Source organism: Ornithorhynchus anatinus, chromosome 7 (assembly GCF_004115215.2).
Source record: "Ornithorhynchus anatinus isolate Pmale09 chromosome 7, mOrnAna1.pri.v4, whole genome shotgun sequence".
Taxonomy (NCBI): domain Eukaryota; kingdom Metazoa; phylum Chordata; class Mammalia; order Monotremata; family Ornithorhynchidae; genus Ornithorhynchus; species Ornithorhynchus anatinus.
Window position 1 is genome coordinate 68830090 of NC_041734.1, and position 13729 is coordinate 68843818.

At 51.6% G+C, this 13729-nt stretch overlaps 1 protein-coding gene and 1 long non-coding RNA gene across 5 annotated transcripts in view; one reads left to right on the forward strand and one right to left on the reverse strand.

Annotated features, from left to right (window-relative positions):
- The window catches only part of TBC1D22B (TBC1 domain family member 22B), a 50012-nt gene that overhangs the window by 10648 nt on the left and 25635 nt on the right, over positions 1–13729 (reverse strand). For all 4 annotated transcript variants that reach the window (XM_029069399.1, XM_029069398.2, XM_029069401.2 and 1 more), the window contains exons 3-8: positions 12027–12334; positions 8197–8376; positions 7603–7673; positions 7133–7261; positions 6669–6734; positions 3467–3581 (exon numbers count right to left, since the gene is read on the reverse strand). In XM_029069399.1, the coding sequence (XP_028925232.1) occupies positions 3467–3581; positions 6669–6734; positions 7133–7261; positions 7603–7673; positions 8197–8376; positions 12027–12334 (869 nt within the window). The remainder of the gene's footprint in view (positions 1–3466; positions 3582–6668; positions 6735–7132; positions 7262–7602; positions 7674–8196; positions 8377–12026; positions 12335–13729) is intronic.
- On the forward strand, positions 9943–12632 carry LOC120638495. The gene is made up of 2 exons (XR_005660188.1): positions 9943–10063; positions 12473–12632. It is a non-coding gene; the product is annotated as an uncharacterized LOC120638495 (long non-coding RNA).

Genomic DNA, 13729 nt, shown 5'->3' on the forward strand with positions numbered 1-13729 from the left:
CGTACAGTACTACTCTGCCCACAGAAGGAACTCGATTAACTTGTACCTACCCCAGCGTTTAGCAGAGGTCTTGGCACATAGCTAACACTTAACAAATACCACAATCATTACTATTATTAGGACTGATCGATGGAGGAGTTAGAGGGATTAGAAAACCAGAACGGAGGCTCTTCCGTTGGGAAGACCAGACATGCATCTGATATCCCACCTCCCATTCCTCCGCACCCCAGCAAGGTTGCTCTCTCTGCCAGCCTTCACCCACGCTCCCGGGAAGACAGTCTTAGCATTTTCCTGGCACCGTGCCCTGGGGTAAACGGGCAGAGAAGAGAGGAGGGAAAAGAATCTGCAAAGCAAGAGTCAAAACAATGTGGGGAGCCCACGTCCTGCGAGAGGGACTGGAGGAAGAAGACAAATAGGGAGTGAAGATTGGGCGGGGAAGCGGCGTCTGCCGTGACACACAGCTGCAAGCCGGGCAAGCTCGTGGATAGGGAGATGCTTCATCAAAGGGCAATGTGTGTACATGTGCATTTAGCCCTTGGAGTCACGGCAGTCACGGGCACTTGTAAGGCTGGGGCTCTCTGGATTCCTCTCAGGGCCGTGACAACCTGGGCAGTTGCCCCTATCTTCTCATACCACCTTTGTAGGTCTCCTTAAAGTACTCTCCCCAGGACAGGACTATCTTCTTGCCCCTATCCCCAGGCACCCCCTAGAGTCAGCAGAAACCACAAGAACGAGATGGCGATGGGAGGGCAAGACCAAGCATCTTTGTCCCTTCCACTGGGACTTCCTTTGGGCGAACGAGAAGCTGAGTGCCTCCACGGGGCCCCGGGGGCGCGGCCACTAAGAGACTTCATCCAGACAGCCCAGGAAAGGCTTCAAGGAAGCCAAATGGCTTCTGATGACACCAGCCCTCAGCCAGGGTGCTTTCCTTGTCCATATTCAGGTGCCTACCACGAGTGGGTTGAGGAGCCCGGAAGCTGTGCCCTGGTGACAGGGACTCCCCTAGCTGTTTTACTCATTAATGAACTTCTGCCTGTATCATAAAGAGCATCAGCCCTCATCAGGGAGCGGTTCTGTTTGGTTCAATAGTATTTATTGAGTGCTTACTATGTGCAGAGCACTGTACTAAGCGTTTGGAATGTACAATTCGGAAAAAGATAGAGACAATCCCTGCCCAACGACGGGTTCACAGCCTAAATGGGGGAGACAGACGGCAAAGCGAAACAGAACAAGACAACATCATCAAGATAAATAGAATCAAGGAGATATACATCTCATTAACAAAATAAATATGGAAATAAATAATATATACAGATAAGCACAGTGCCGAAGGGAGGGGAAGGGGGAAGAGCAGAGGGTGGGGGGGAGGGGGAGAAGAAGGAAAGGGGGGCTCAGTCTGGGAAGGCCTCCTGGAGGAGGTGAGCTTTCAGCAGGGCTTTGAAGAGGGGAAGAGTCACCAACTCCCTTAATTTACTGGGGGGAAGAGGTGCTGTGCAGGGAAGGGGAGCACCAGTCTTTCAAATATTTTTGTGCTGAGTGATATCACCCCGGAATTATGGGTCCCCTGACTCCAAGCTGCCGAAGCAGCATGGTGTAGTGGATAGAGCACGGGCCTAGGAGTCAGAAGGTCATGAGTTCTAATCCCGGCCCCGCCACTTGTCTGCTGTGTGGTCTTGGGCAAGTGGCTTAACTTCTCTCATTGCCTCAGTTCCCTCATCTGTAAAATGGGGATAAAGACAGGGACCGTGTCTAACCTCATTTGCCTGCATCCACCCCAGCGCTTAGTACAATGCCTGGCACATAGTAAGCACTTAAACACCACAATTGCTATCATTATTATTATTATTGTTAAAAGGCCTGGCTCACCCTGACTCTGGTTGGATTGGGGCTCTGTGGTGCTGAAGTTGTGGGAACGGAGACACTACAAGCCCAATTTTCTGGGTCCTGGCCCATGCCAAGCTTAGGAGCACAGGATCAAGGTCTGAAATAACTTGCAGGGAGATGGCATTAAGCATGCCCGAGGAACTGGAAGGGTCTAATAGGCACACTCTGGGCATGATTGTAGCCACACTATGACACCACCAGTCGGTCAGTCAATCATATTTATTGAGCACTTACTTTGTGCAGAGCACTGTACTGAGCATTTGGAAGAGTACAATATGAGAGAGACATTCCCTGCCCCAAAAAAGATTACAGTCTAGAGGGAGAGACAGATGTTAATATAAATAATAAATGACAGATATGTACATAAATGTTGTGGGGCTGGGATGGGGGGAGATGAATAAAGGGAGCAAGTCAGAATGAAGCAGAAGGAAGTGGGAGAAGAGGAGAGGAGGGCTTAGTCAGGGAGGAGATGTGGCTTCAATAAGGCTTTGAAGTGAGAAGAGTAATTGTCTGTCAGGTATGAGGAGGGAGGGTGTTAACCAAAGCTGCTGTAGTGGTGAGGACCATGGTTCCCCCGACAGCCCAGTCTGCCAATGGGAAGCCCACAGAGGTGAAAGAGGGGAACAGGGGATACAGGCACCCCACTCACCAGGGCCCAGTCTACTTTCCCCAGCCTGGCCCGGGCCCCAGATCTCCACTCATGCAGGAGTTCTATTGCCCAGGCCGGGAGCAGTCTTGCCCACTTTTGCAGTTCTCTCATTCCACAACTCCAAAATCAAAGCCCCGCACCCCAAGGCTTCCCGTCTCCTGATCACATTGACCTGGCCTGAAAGAGGTGATCGGCCAGAGCTAACAACTGTATAAGTGGTGGTGTCTGGTCCTCAGTAGAGAATTGCTACTTCTTGCCATTACTAGAGGTCGCACTGGATTTATTTGGGGCTTGTATATGTGGAGCACAGGTCCCCTACAAATGATATATCAGTAGCCAGATATTATTTGAATGTTATTGCTAAAAATGAAGCAGAGAGGGTTGAGTTGACACTCAAGGGGCCCTGCTTGTTTTTGGGGGGTTGCCTGAGTGGACCACTGCTCCGATTAACCCCTTGTGGTCAGGGTTTGGCCTCTGTCTCCCACCACAACTCCAGCAGCTCTTTGCCCTTCCTGGGGGGAGGGGACGGGGGCACGCGGTGGGCCTTAGGCCTGGAGAAGGATGACCAGGGTGAGGCCTGGAAGCTCTAGGGCCTGCCCACTGGCTGGGTACAAGATTTCCCCTCTCGCTTTGGGCAGGGAACGTGTCTACCAACTCTGTTATACTGTACTCCCCCAAGCGCTTATTACAATGCTCTGCACATAGTAAGCACTCAATAAATCAATAAATTGGCCCTGTGGCCAATCAATCTGCTTACTATATGCAGAGCACTGTTTTAAGTGCTTGGGAGAGTACAAAAGAACTAGCAGACACGTTCCCTGCCTGGATGCTAAGCCGCTCTCCCCTCCAGCCAGTAGCCCCATGGCCACCACTGGCCCCCAAACCCCAGACAGATCAGAGAGAAGAAAGGGCTACAGCCTTTAAGCCTCTTACCAACATATTCTGAGAGGAAGACGACGAAGAAGGGGGTGACCAGGTCATTGATTCCCTGGACGTAGCCACTGGCAGGGTGTCGGATGGCCCAGATGAAGAGGATTCTTTCAAAGATCTAAGGGAAGGGGAAAGGGCAATGTATCAGCATCATTAGTATTTACTGAGTGTCTACTATGTACGGATTACTGTACTAAGTGCTTGGGAGAGTACAATACACTAAAGTTGGCAGACATATTCCCTGCCCACAGGATATAAGCCACAGAGAAATTTCCTTATCTCACAGGAAGAGATAGGTTTGCTGCAAGAATATTAAAGAAAGGTTTGGAAAGGGACCAACTTTCACAAAGTTTCTAAAGTGTTGAGAAGCAGTGTGGCCTAATGGATACAGTAAGGGCCTGGAAGTCAAAAGGACCTGGGTTCTAATCCTGGCTTCGCCACTAGTCTGCTGTGTGACCATGGGCAAGTCATTTCAATTCCCCATGTCTCAGTTACCCCATACGTAAAATGGGGAAAGACTGTTAGCTCCATGTGGAAAATGGATTGGGTCCAACCTGATTAACTTGTATCTACCCCAGCATTGAGTACAGTGCCGAGCACATAGTAAGCACTTAAATACCATTAAAAAAAGTAATTAACCAGAAGCTGATTCTTAGTGGTTCTTGACTTCCCTTTCTCCCTATGTGGCCTTTGGCTATTTTATCAGGGAGCGCTTACTGCTCTGGAGCCAAAGGCTTTTCGGCCAGGAGTACTCAAAGGTTTGTCCAACTTGTTCATCGACTTTTCACCCTGTCGGATCAATTTTAACTGTGGGGGTTTCTGTTAAAGGGTGATCTGATACATTCAGTGGTGTTTGGAAAATGCTTAAAATCTTTAGAGTACTTCCGTATTTTTGCTTCCAACGTGCTTTTGCATCAATTCCCATTCTATCCTTCCGACAGCCCCATGAGGCAGGCGCCTCAACCCATTTTTACAGATGGAGACACTGAGGTCCAGAGTGGCGAAGTGACTCACCCCCGGTCACCCACAGCAGGCCAGTGGCAGGACTGGGACTAGAATCTGGATCTCCTGTCTCCCAAATCCAGGCTGTTTTTCATGCTGCCAGCCTTTCTCCAATCCAGATCAATCATTGATTGGGTTTTCCCCCCTGGAACTACTGAAATGGGCTAAGGGATTCCCAGAAATAGAAGTTGAGAAGTCCATTTCCAGGGAATGGAAATGGCCCAGGGAAAGAGACGAAGTTCCAGTCTGCTCAAGCTGCTTCCTGTTCACACCTCAACCCAGAAGCTGGGTAGGAAGGGACAGGGGCACACCAATGGCTAAAATGAGGCCCATGGATCGCCTTAACTTGGTCCCTGAACTCCAGCTTCACTGACATTGACAGTTGATTATCCCAAGATTTTAGATCTAGTGAGAATGGCTTTTTTCATTATAATTATTGTATTTGTTAATCATTTACTATGTGCCAAGCCCTCTATTAAGCACCGGCATAGATAAGATACCCAGATCGGAACACAGTCCCTGTCCCACACGAGGCTCAGTCTAGGCTGTAGAACATTGGAAGCAGCGTGGCCTAGTAGATATAGCATGGGCCTGGGAGTCAGAATGACCTGGGTTCTAATCCCGTTTCCACCACGAGTCTGCTGTGTATCCTTAGGCAAGTCTCTTCACTTCTCTGTGCCTCAGTTACCTCATCTGCAAAATGGGGATTAAGACTGTGAGCCCCATGTGGGTCAGGGACAGTGTCTGACCTGATTACCTTGTATCTACCCCATTGCTTAGAACAGTGCTTGGCACAAAGTAAGCACTTAACAAGTACCATGATTATTACTATTATTTAATCCCCATTTTACAGGTAAGGAAACTGAGGCCCATAAAGTTAAGTGACTTGCCCAAGTCACAGAACAGGCAAGGGACAGAGTCGAAATTAGAACCCAGATCCTCTGACTTCCAAGCCCTTGCTCTTTCACAAGGCCATGCTTCATAAGCCCTTTATATCGCTGGGGGCCCAGAGGGTGGTCTGAGAAACATCCCTTCAACGGTTGAAGGGGTCTATGTGTTAGAACGGCATGTTATAGCTCTGTTAGGCAGCTGTCCAGTTGACAAACAGAAACCAGTTTTCCTCACACCCGAGACAAAGAACCGGTCATCTACAAGATCGTTTGGGTCAAGGAGCCAAGTTACACCACACAGAATGAGGGACTGGGGTTAGACAGAGAGCCACCTGCCTGAGTGGAATTTAGCCAGGGGCATCTCTCCTCTGGAGGGAGATGGGAGGCATGGAGCAGGGCCTCTGGGCACCTTGTCCACCTCAGGGCTTCAGAGCATGCTCTCATGCAGAAGGAAGGGCACCATCCTTCCCGTAACCACGTGCGAGGTCGGATGGCCAAACATCCCTGGATCAGTCGGAACTTGATAAACTGTAGCCTCATCCATGGGAATAAGTGTGGTATTTGTTAAACGCTTACTGTGTGCCAGGAACTGTACTAAGTGCTGGGGTGGATACAAGCAAATCGGGTTAGACACAGTCCCTGTCCCACATGGGGCTCACAGCCTATATCCCCATTTTCCAGATAGGTAAATGAGGCACAGAGAAGTGAAATGACTTGCCCAAGGTCACACAGCACACAAGTGGCAGAGCTGGGATTAGAACCCATTTCCTTCTGACTTCCAGGCCCGGGCTCTATCCGCTATGCCATGCTGCTTCCCCATTGCTCTAATAACTATTAACTGTGGTATTTGTTAAGTGCTTACTTTGTGCAAAGCGCTGTACGAAGCTCTGGGGTAAATACAAGGTAATCAGGTCCCACGTGGGGTTCGCAGTCTTAAGTAGGAGGAAGTACACTGAATCCCCATTTGGCAGATTAGGGAAATGAGGCATAAAGAAATGACATGATTTGCCCAAGGTCAAAGAGCAGACAAGTGGCAGAGCCGGGATTAGATGCCAGTTCCTCTGACTCCTAGTCCCGTGCTCTTTCCGCTATGCTACGTTGCTTCGCCAGACCAGGCTCTGGTTTCAGAGAGCCAGGGGTGCCTCTGCCTGTCTGCCTCCCCTCCTCCTCCTTGGCCTCGGGGCATCCCCAAGCCCCTCACCCTTACTGGAGGAGGTGGTCTTTAGGGTGACCCAGGGCAACCAGGCAATCAGGCTATCACGGGGCCACAGAGGAAAGGGCCATAAAGTTAAGAGAGAGAGAGCCACCCTCACCTCCTGAACGAGCGGCTGCTGGAACAGCGGGATGAGGGGATTCGTCCTCGGAATGTCGATGTGTATCTGGAAGACAAGGGCCGGCCGACTCAGTTCTACTCGCCCCATCACCATGGAGAGATGACTGAGGGCTGGGGTGGACAGAAAGGAACCCACCTGAAGAGGGAACCCATTGGAATTTGGCGAGGGAAGGTAGGGGGTGGGGGGGGGGGCAGAGAACTCAGGTTCCACCATCCAGCAGGGACAAAAACTCTATCCTATTCCCGTCTGATGACTCCTCTCAGCTACGGGAACCAGCAAGGCCAGATGGGAGAGGAGGGGCAGGGCTGCACAGGATCCAGTATAGCAGCTCCTAGAGTCTGATGCCCATCCAGGGTCGGTTCCCAGGAGGGCCCCTCGGTGTCATGGGAAATAACGGAAGTGCTGTTAAACTGGGCAGTGGGGATGGAGGGTGCCCAACAGACCTGCCTGTAGGTATCTTGGTGATGCTCTTCATTTCTGGAATCGTAATACTGCTCAATGAAGCCAAAGTACTCTTCCCGCTTCCTCTGAAGTGTCATCTTCCTCCTCTCCGTGTTGGCTGGGAGGTATCCCTATGGAAAAGACAGCAAGACATCTGGCTCCAAGCCCGAACTGGGCCTGGACTTCACGTGAGCCCGGCCTGTGTCTTAGGAATCAGCAGGTCTGAGGGAAGGAAGGAAGGAAGGTTTCCAAATGGCAACATTTGCTCCCCTTGGGCATCTGAGCATTCCCACCCTGCCCCCACTGGCCATATTCCACTTGCATTGTGACTCACTAGGACTGGCCTCCCCAAGGGATGGATTTTTTTTAAAAGGTATTTCTTACTATGTACACTGTATTAAGCGCTGGGGCAGAAACAGGCTAATCTGGTTGGACACAGTCCGCGGCCGTCCCCGGGACCGGCGGTACTCACCGACAGAAGTCTCCACGTCACGGGGCGGACCTCCCGGGGCACTCCCGGCCAGCTGCACTTCCTCAGTTCATCTGCAAACGGACCGTGGCCTCGCTGGACAGCCCTCCCCACGAGCACCTCAGACACCCCGGAAACGTGGACCACCCAGAGTTTGGGAAAGACCCTGGGCTCCCTCCAAGCCTGGAAGGCACAGCACCGATCACTCTCGGGTACCCTCCCTCCCCACTGCACTCAGGCTTCGAGGAGGCCAACTGTTCTACTTCAAGGGAAAAACCAGGCAGAGCCGACAGCGACACTCAGCTCTGGGGTGGGCTTAAGCCCCGTGACCCAGAATCTGCCTCCCTGTGGCTCCCCTAATCCTCACAGTGTGGAGCCTTGATCACGGGAACTGGTAACCCCATCTCACCAGCAGCATCCCGTCACCACTGCCAGGTTGGCCCGGCAACACTTACTCATGAGTGTGCTGGAGAAATCAAATGACCGGGGCTAAAAAGTAACAGCTCACTCTTTCAGACTACTCACCAGGGAGCGCCCTGGCCTCGAAGGCCCCCGCCCCCAGGCCCCCGGCTTAATCTGCCCTAGCCCCGGACTCACCCAAGTCCGTGTTGGGGCTGGAGAGGAGCTGCCGGAATTTCTCTAGCCGCGTCTTCTCCCGGACGGTCATGGGGGGTGCCCCGGAGGCATTTTGGTCCGAAATCCGGGCAACGAGGGGAATGATGGGCCGGAGGGGGAGCGACTGCTGTTTGTGGAGAGGATTCCTCAGGCAGGTATCCCCTGGAAGAGACAGGAAACCACTCAACCCCCTGGGGAATCTCAGGTGACTCCAAGTAAAAACCCCAGAGGAAGGAGAGGGGAAGGAAGAACAGCTTCCCAACACAATCCTGACTCTGCCTCTTGTCTGCTGGGTGACCTTGGGCAAGTTACTTCATTTCTCTGGGCCTCAGTTCCCTCATCTGTAAAATGGGGATAAAGACTGTGAGTCCTATGTGGGACAGGGACTATGTCCAACCCGATTACCTTGTAACACTGCCTGGTACATAGTAAGCACTTAACAAATACCACAATCATTATGATTATTACTGACACTGGGACCCTACGGGAGGGCAAACACTGGCATCTAGTCCAGGAAAAACTCACCTCTCCTAGTCTCCCGTCGCCTTGGAGGTTTTGACCTGTGACCTTGGGGTTTGCCCAATGTGGGGCGCCACCAACGCCCATCTGTCAAGGACCCTCTTTCCCACTCATCTGGACATTTATGGCCCCCATCGTCCCCTTAAATTCCGGGCATCTCTCTGAGCTGAAACTGCAGTCGGGAAGGAAGCAGCTGCTTCAGCAGCACCAAGCTGAACTCCCCCTAGCCAAGGGTAATCTACCCAGCCTTCTCTCAGTAGGGCTTAGATTCATCACCGTCCCTTCCTTCCCAAGGGAAACCCTCGAGGGGCGGGAGGAGGGGGAACTGTAGTTCCCTTTCCTGGGTTATTCTGCCTGCCAAAGCACGTTGAGCACAGATCAGAGTTAGGTCAGCTTGCCACTCTGCACCACAAGCAGGCAACCCACAAACCTAAGAAATAAAGAGCAAATCCAGGAATCCCCAGCTGACGGTGTTTGGTTAAGAGGTCTGGTGTACACCCTCGGCGGTTAAGAGATTCTCTCCAAACAATCATACTGAAGCCGGCCCTGGCGGTGGCTGGGAGGACAAGGTATCCAGCAGATGCTTGTTGCTCTGAAGCCCTGAGCAAGGTGGGAGAGGATCACAGTGGTCCTAGCTCTATCATGGGCAGTGCCAGGACAACCGGGAAAGGCATCTTCTAGAAGAGGAGACTCCTTTGCTTCTGAGAGCCCCTTTCCACACCTTGGACCATCCATTCACGACAGTGCGCGTCAGCAGCTACGAGGCCGACTCCAATCTCGAGCCACCGTCACTTCTGGGATGGAATTCGGGACAATGTGCTGGGACCCACTGTAAGTTCAGTAAGGGAACGTGCCCACTAATTCTCCTGGATCATATTCTCCCAAGCGCTTTGTAACATTCTCTGCACATAGTAAGAGCTCAATAAATGCCACTGATTAATTGACCTGCACTCAACAACAGAAAGGTCCCTCTTGCAGATTGCCCTCCCTCGGTTTTCCCTGAGAGTTTCCAATGACTCTGAGATTAGCCAGAAGTTTTGGCCTAGAAGATTAAACTGCCTTCTTATTGTGCGAGCTGCTTCCCCGCTCTGTTTTCCTGCCTACCCGTTTCTCTGGTTAGGCTTCAACTGGCTCAGCCTCAGAAGCCCAATCTCTTTTCCTTCAAGGTGCCTTTTTTGTAACTCTTTCCCCAGATCTCTTCCCCGGGGCCCTGTCTCTCCCCACAACCCTACTGCCTCCTGTCATCACGACTCCCTGAAGGGCAACACTGAACACAAGGCCAGAAGTGACTGGGACGTGAGGAGAAGTCTGACATTCCGCAGCTCCCGGGGTTTGTGTCAACAAGGGATTGGGGTGGATTGGAGCAGGGTCCAGGCATGCAGGGCCCGGCTTGGGCTACCCCAGCCCCCGCAGGGCCCGGGCCCATTCGGGCCCCTTCTGTCCAGGCCTGGCTAATGGCCCCGGTGCCGCCAAACCAGAGGGAAGGAAAATTGCTCCCCTATGGGAAGCAGCAAGGCGTAGTGGCTAGAGAACAGGGCTGGGAGTCAGAAGACCACGGGTTCTAATCCCGGCTCTGCCACTTGTCTGCCGTGTGACCTTGGGAAAGTCACTTCACTTCTCTGTGCCTCACCTCATCTGTAAAATGGGGAGTGAGACTGTGAGCCCCGTGTGGGGCAGGGACTGTGTTCAACCTGATTTGCTGTATCCACTTCAGAACTTAAAACAGTGCCTGGCATAGTAAACGCTTAACAAATACTACAGTTATCATTATTATTACTGACGCTGGGACGAGCAGCTCATGGGGCGTCTTTTTTGTGGCCCTGAACACCACAGCCCCTAGCCTGACCCAGAAGCAACTGATTTCTCCTGCCAGATGTTGGGGAGGGAGAGGACAGACCTGCACAAATGGTGATCTCTGCAGAATAATAATAATGGTATTTGTTATGTGCTTACTATGTGCCAGGTACTATACTAACCCCTTGGGTGGATACAAGCAAATCAAATTGGACACACTCCCTGTCCCACTTAGGGCTCAGTCTCAATCCCCATTTTACAGATGAGGCACAGAAGTAAAATGACTTTGAGGTCACAAAGCAGACAAGTCGCAGAGTTGGGATTAGAATCCATGACCTTCGGACTCCCAGGCCCGTGCCTGATCCACTATGCCATTCCCGACCAGCCAGATCTCATCGGTGAAATTCACAGCCAATGCCTGTGCGACTTGGAGTGGGGGCGACTTGGCCAAAATAGTAAGCAAAGACAGGCCCTCCCTGCCAGGGTGAAGTCATCTGGGCCGAGTCGCGCCCACACAGGTGGTGTTGATATTGGCATGGGCACGGCCGCCCATAACACTACCCGGAGAAGCAAGGCTAAAGAGTCACAACAAAATGGCAGGGCAGTCACGCACTGAGGATGTCAATATGTCTGGTTTGGGGGATCCAATCAGCAGCTTTCTCCACAGCAAGCAGCAAGTAAGGACTCTTGGATTTAATGGGAAGAAGGGGACTGGGCAGTGCCAAGGGTTCTTTTTCTCCCTCCCCAGGGACAGGATCTCCTCCCTTGACCAGTGGCAGCTACCACCTACCTGCTCTGCAGGGCTGAATCCTTCGGTCAGTCAATCAGTGGTGTATATTAAGTGCTTACTATGTGCAGAGCACTGTATTAAGCATTTGGGAGAATACAAGGGAATAGAATTAGCAGACATATTCCTTGCACATAATCAGCTTACAGCCTAGAGGACGAGCTTACAGTCAGAGCTGCCCTTGCTTTACCAGGCAGAGAGTAAGGGACAGATTTATCTTGAATGAGGGCAAAGTAAAAGGAAGAGCAATTTGGTGGACTTGGGACTCGAAATAGAGGAAGGAAGATCAATGACGTGGCTGGGCTTTATGTTCTTCCCTTTAAATTGATCTTTGTGGCTTAGGGTCACTTTTTTTATGGTGACTGTTAAGAGCTTACTATGTGCCAGGTATTATAGGAAGCGCTGGGTTAGATATCAAGCTTGTCAAGTTGGACACAGTCCCTGACCCATGTGGGACTCACACTCTTACTCTCCATTTTTACAAATGAGGTAACTCAGGGTTAGAGAAGTGAAATGACTTGCCCAAGGTCACACAGCAGACAGGTGGCAGAGCAGGGATCAGAACCCAGGTCCTCCTGACTCCCAGGCCTCCAATGATTAGAAGAATCATACTAATGGCAACGGCTCTCTCGGCTTCCCCCATCACAGTCAGTCGATCCAGGAGGGCTGAGGTTTTGGGAATTTTGGTAGCAGAACCCGTCACCTCACTCACCAGAGTTTCTGGACAGCTGGGCATCGCTGCTGGACTTAATCACCTTGCAGTTGCCCGGCACGTCAACCACCGTGGGTGGAGAGCGCTCTGGTTTTCCCCGCAGTTTGCTGTGGTTCTCCAAGACCTGGGCAGCAGCTGCCAAAGCAACTTTAGAGTTCAGCGTCTGGAGCGAGGCTGAAGAAAAGTCCTCGTCCTCATCGTCTCCGATATCCCAGGCGTCACTAGTATCCCGGGCAAACTCGTGGAAACTGGAGGCCTTCTTATTCTTCAAGGGGAGGGTGTTGACTTTGGACCGTTCCTTAATGAAGCTGCAAGGCAAGCAGGAAGCTTTACAAGAACAAAATGGGGGGCGCTTATCAGTCCCCCACCAAACCCTCTTCCCTCCTTCCTCCTGCACAAGGCGGGACTTCTCCACAGAATCTTTCCTCTCCCTTCCTCCCCTTTAGGAGCCTCCAAAAGGTGGGTCAGCTTGAAGCAGCCTCCCTGACAGCGAACTGAATCCATGCCACTTTTAAGGAAGATCGAACTCGGGCATCCTAACTGGTGCATCCAGTAGGCCAAGGGAGAGGCTCAAAACAAGGTTCAACAAAAAGATCCAAAAATGAATGAGTTTCTGCCGGTCGATTTCCTAACGCTCTCAACTGTCCCATCTCCACTTATAGGCGGGTTGGACAAGCTCCCTGGATGGAAAGTCTGCTCACCAGGAGCCCTGGAGACCATTCCTGATGTTTGGTTTCTGTTCTAATTCACACCATCCCCTATTCAATCAGCACCAGTGCCAGCCTTGCATGGCAGCAGCTGGCAAACAGAGTTAGGCCAACCAGAGTCACTCCCGGGTGGTGTTGCCAGCGGTAGCCTGGCTCCTGAGGAGCCAACTTTCAGGCATGCAGTGCTCACAGAAAATGAACTTTCTGTCAGTTGGTCAGTCAATCGTATTTTCTGAGTGCCTACTGTGTGCAGAACACTGCACCAAGCACTTGGGAGAGTACAATAGAACAGACACATTCCCTGCCCACAACGAGCTACCAGTCTTCTGGCTCTTCTGGCGCTCAGCGGCTGCCCTCCAACCCAAAATGGGTCACCCTTGGAAACCGAAAGCCCATCTAAACTCTAGCCAAGCCAAGGCGGGTTGGCTCTGAGTCAATCTGACCTGTCAAAGGGGGTTCTGGGCCCTTAGGCTAAGCCTTATCCAGGGGTTCAGGCCAGAGAATGATTCAGTTCAACTCTTTTTGGGGGGTGCTGTCAGTTAATAATAATAATGATAGTGGTATTTAAGCACTTACTATGTGCCAGGCACTGTACTAAGAGCTGGGGTAGATACAAGATAATTGGGTTGGACACAATCCCTGGCCCACATTTGGTTCATCGTCTCAATACCCATTTAACAGAAGAGGTAACTGAGGCCCAAAGAAATGAAGTGACTTGCCCAAGGTCATACAGAAGACAAGGAGTGGAGCTGGGATTAGAACCCAGATCCTTCTGACTCCCAGACCTGGGCTCTATCCACTGCTTCCCCAGCTCTCAGGACACGATTCAACCACTCCAACAGGCCCTTCTGGACCGGCGGCCTTGAAAGCCAGATCCAACTTCCCAAGGTAGCCGGACCACCTGAACTTCCTACTCAATAAATGAATCCTCAAAGGCCAGAAGACGGCACCTTTTCTAGGCTATGGAGTGGGAAATGTGAGGGAAAAAACCAAATT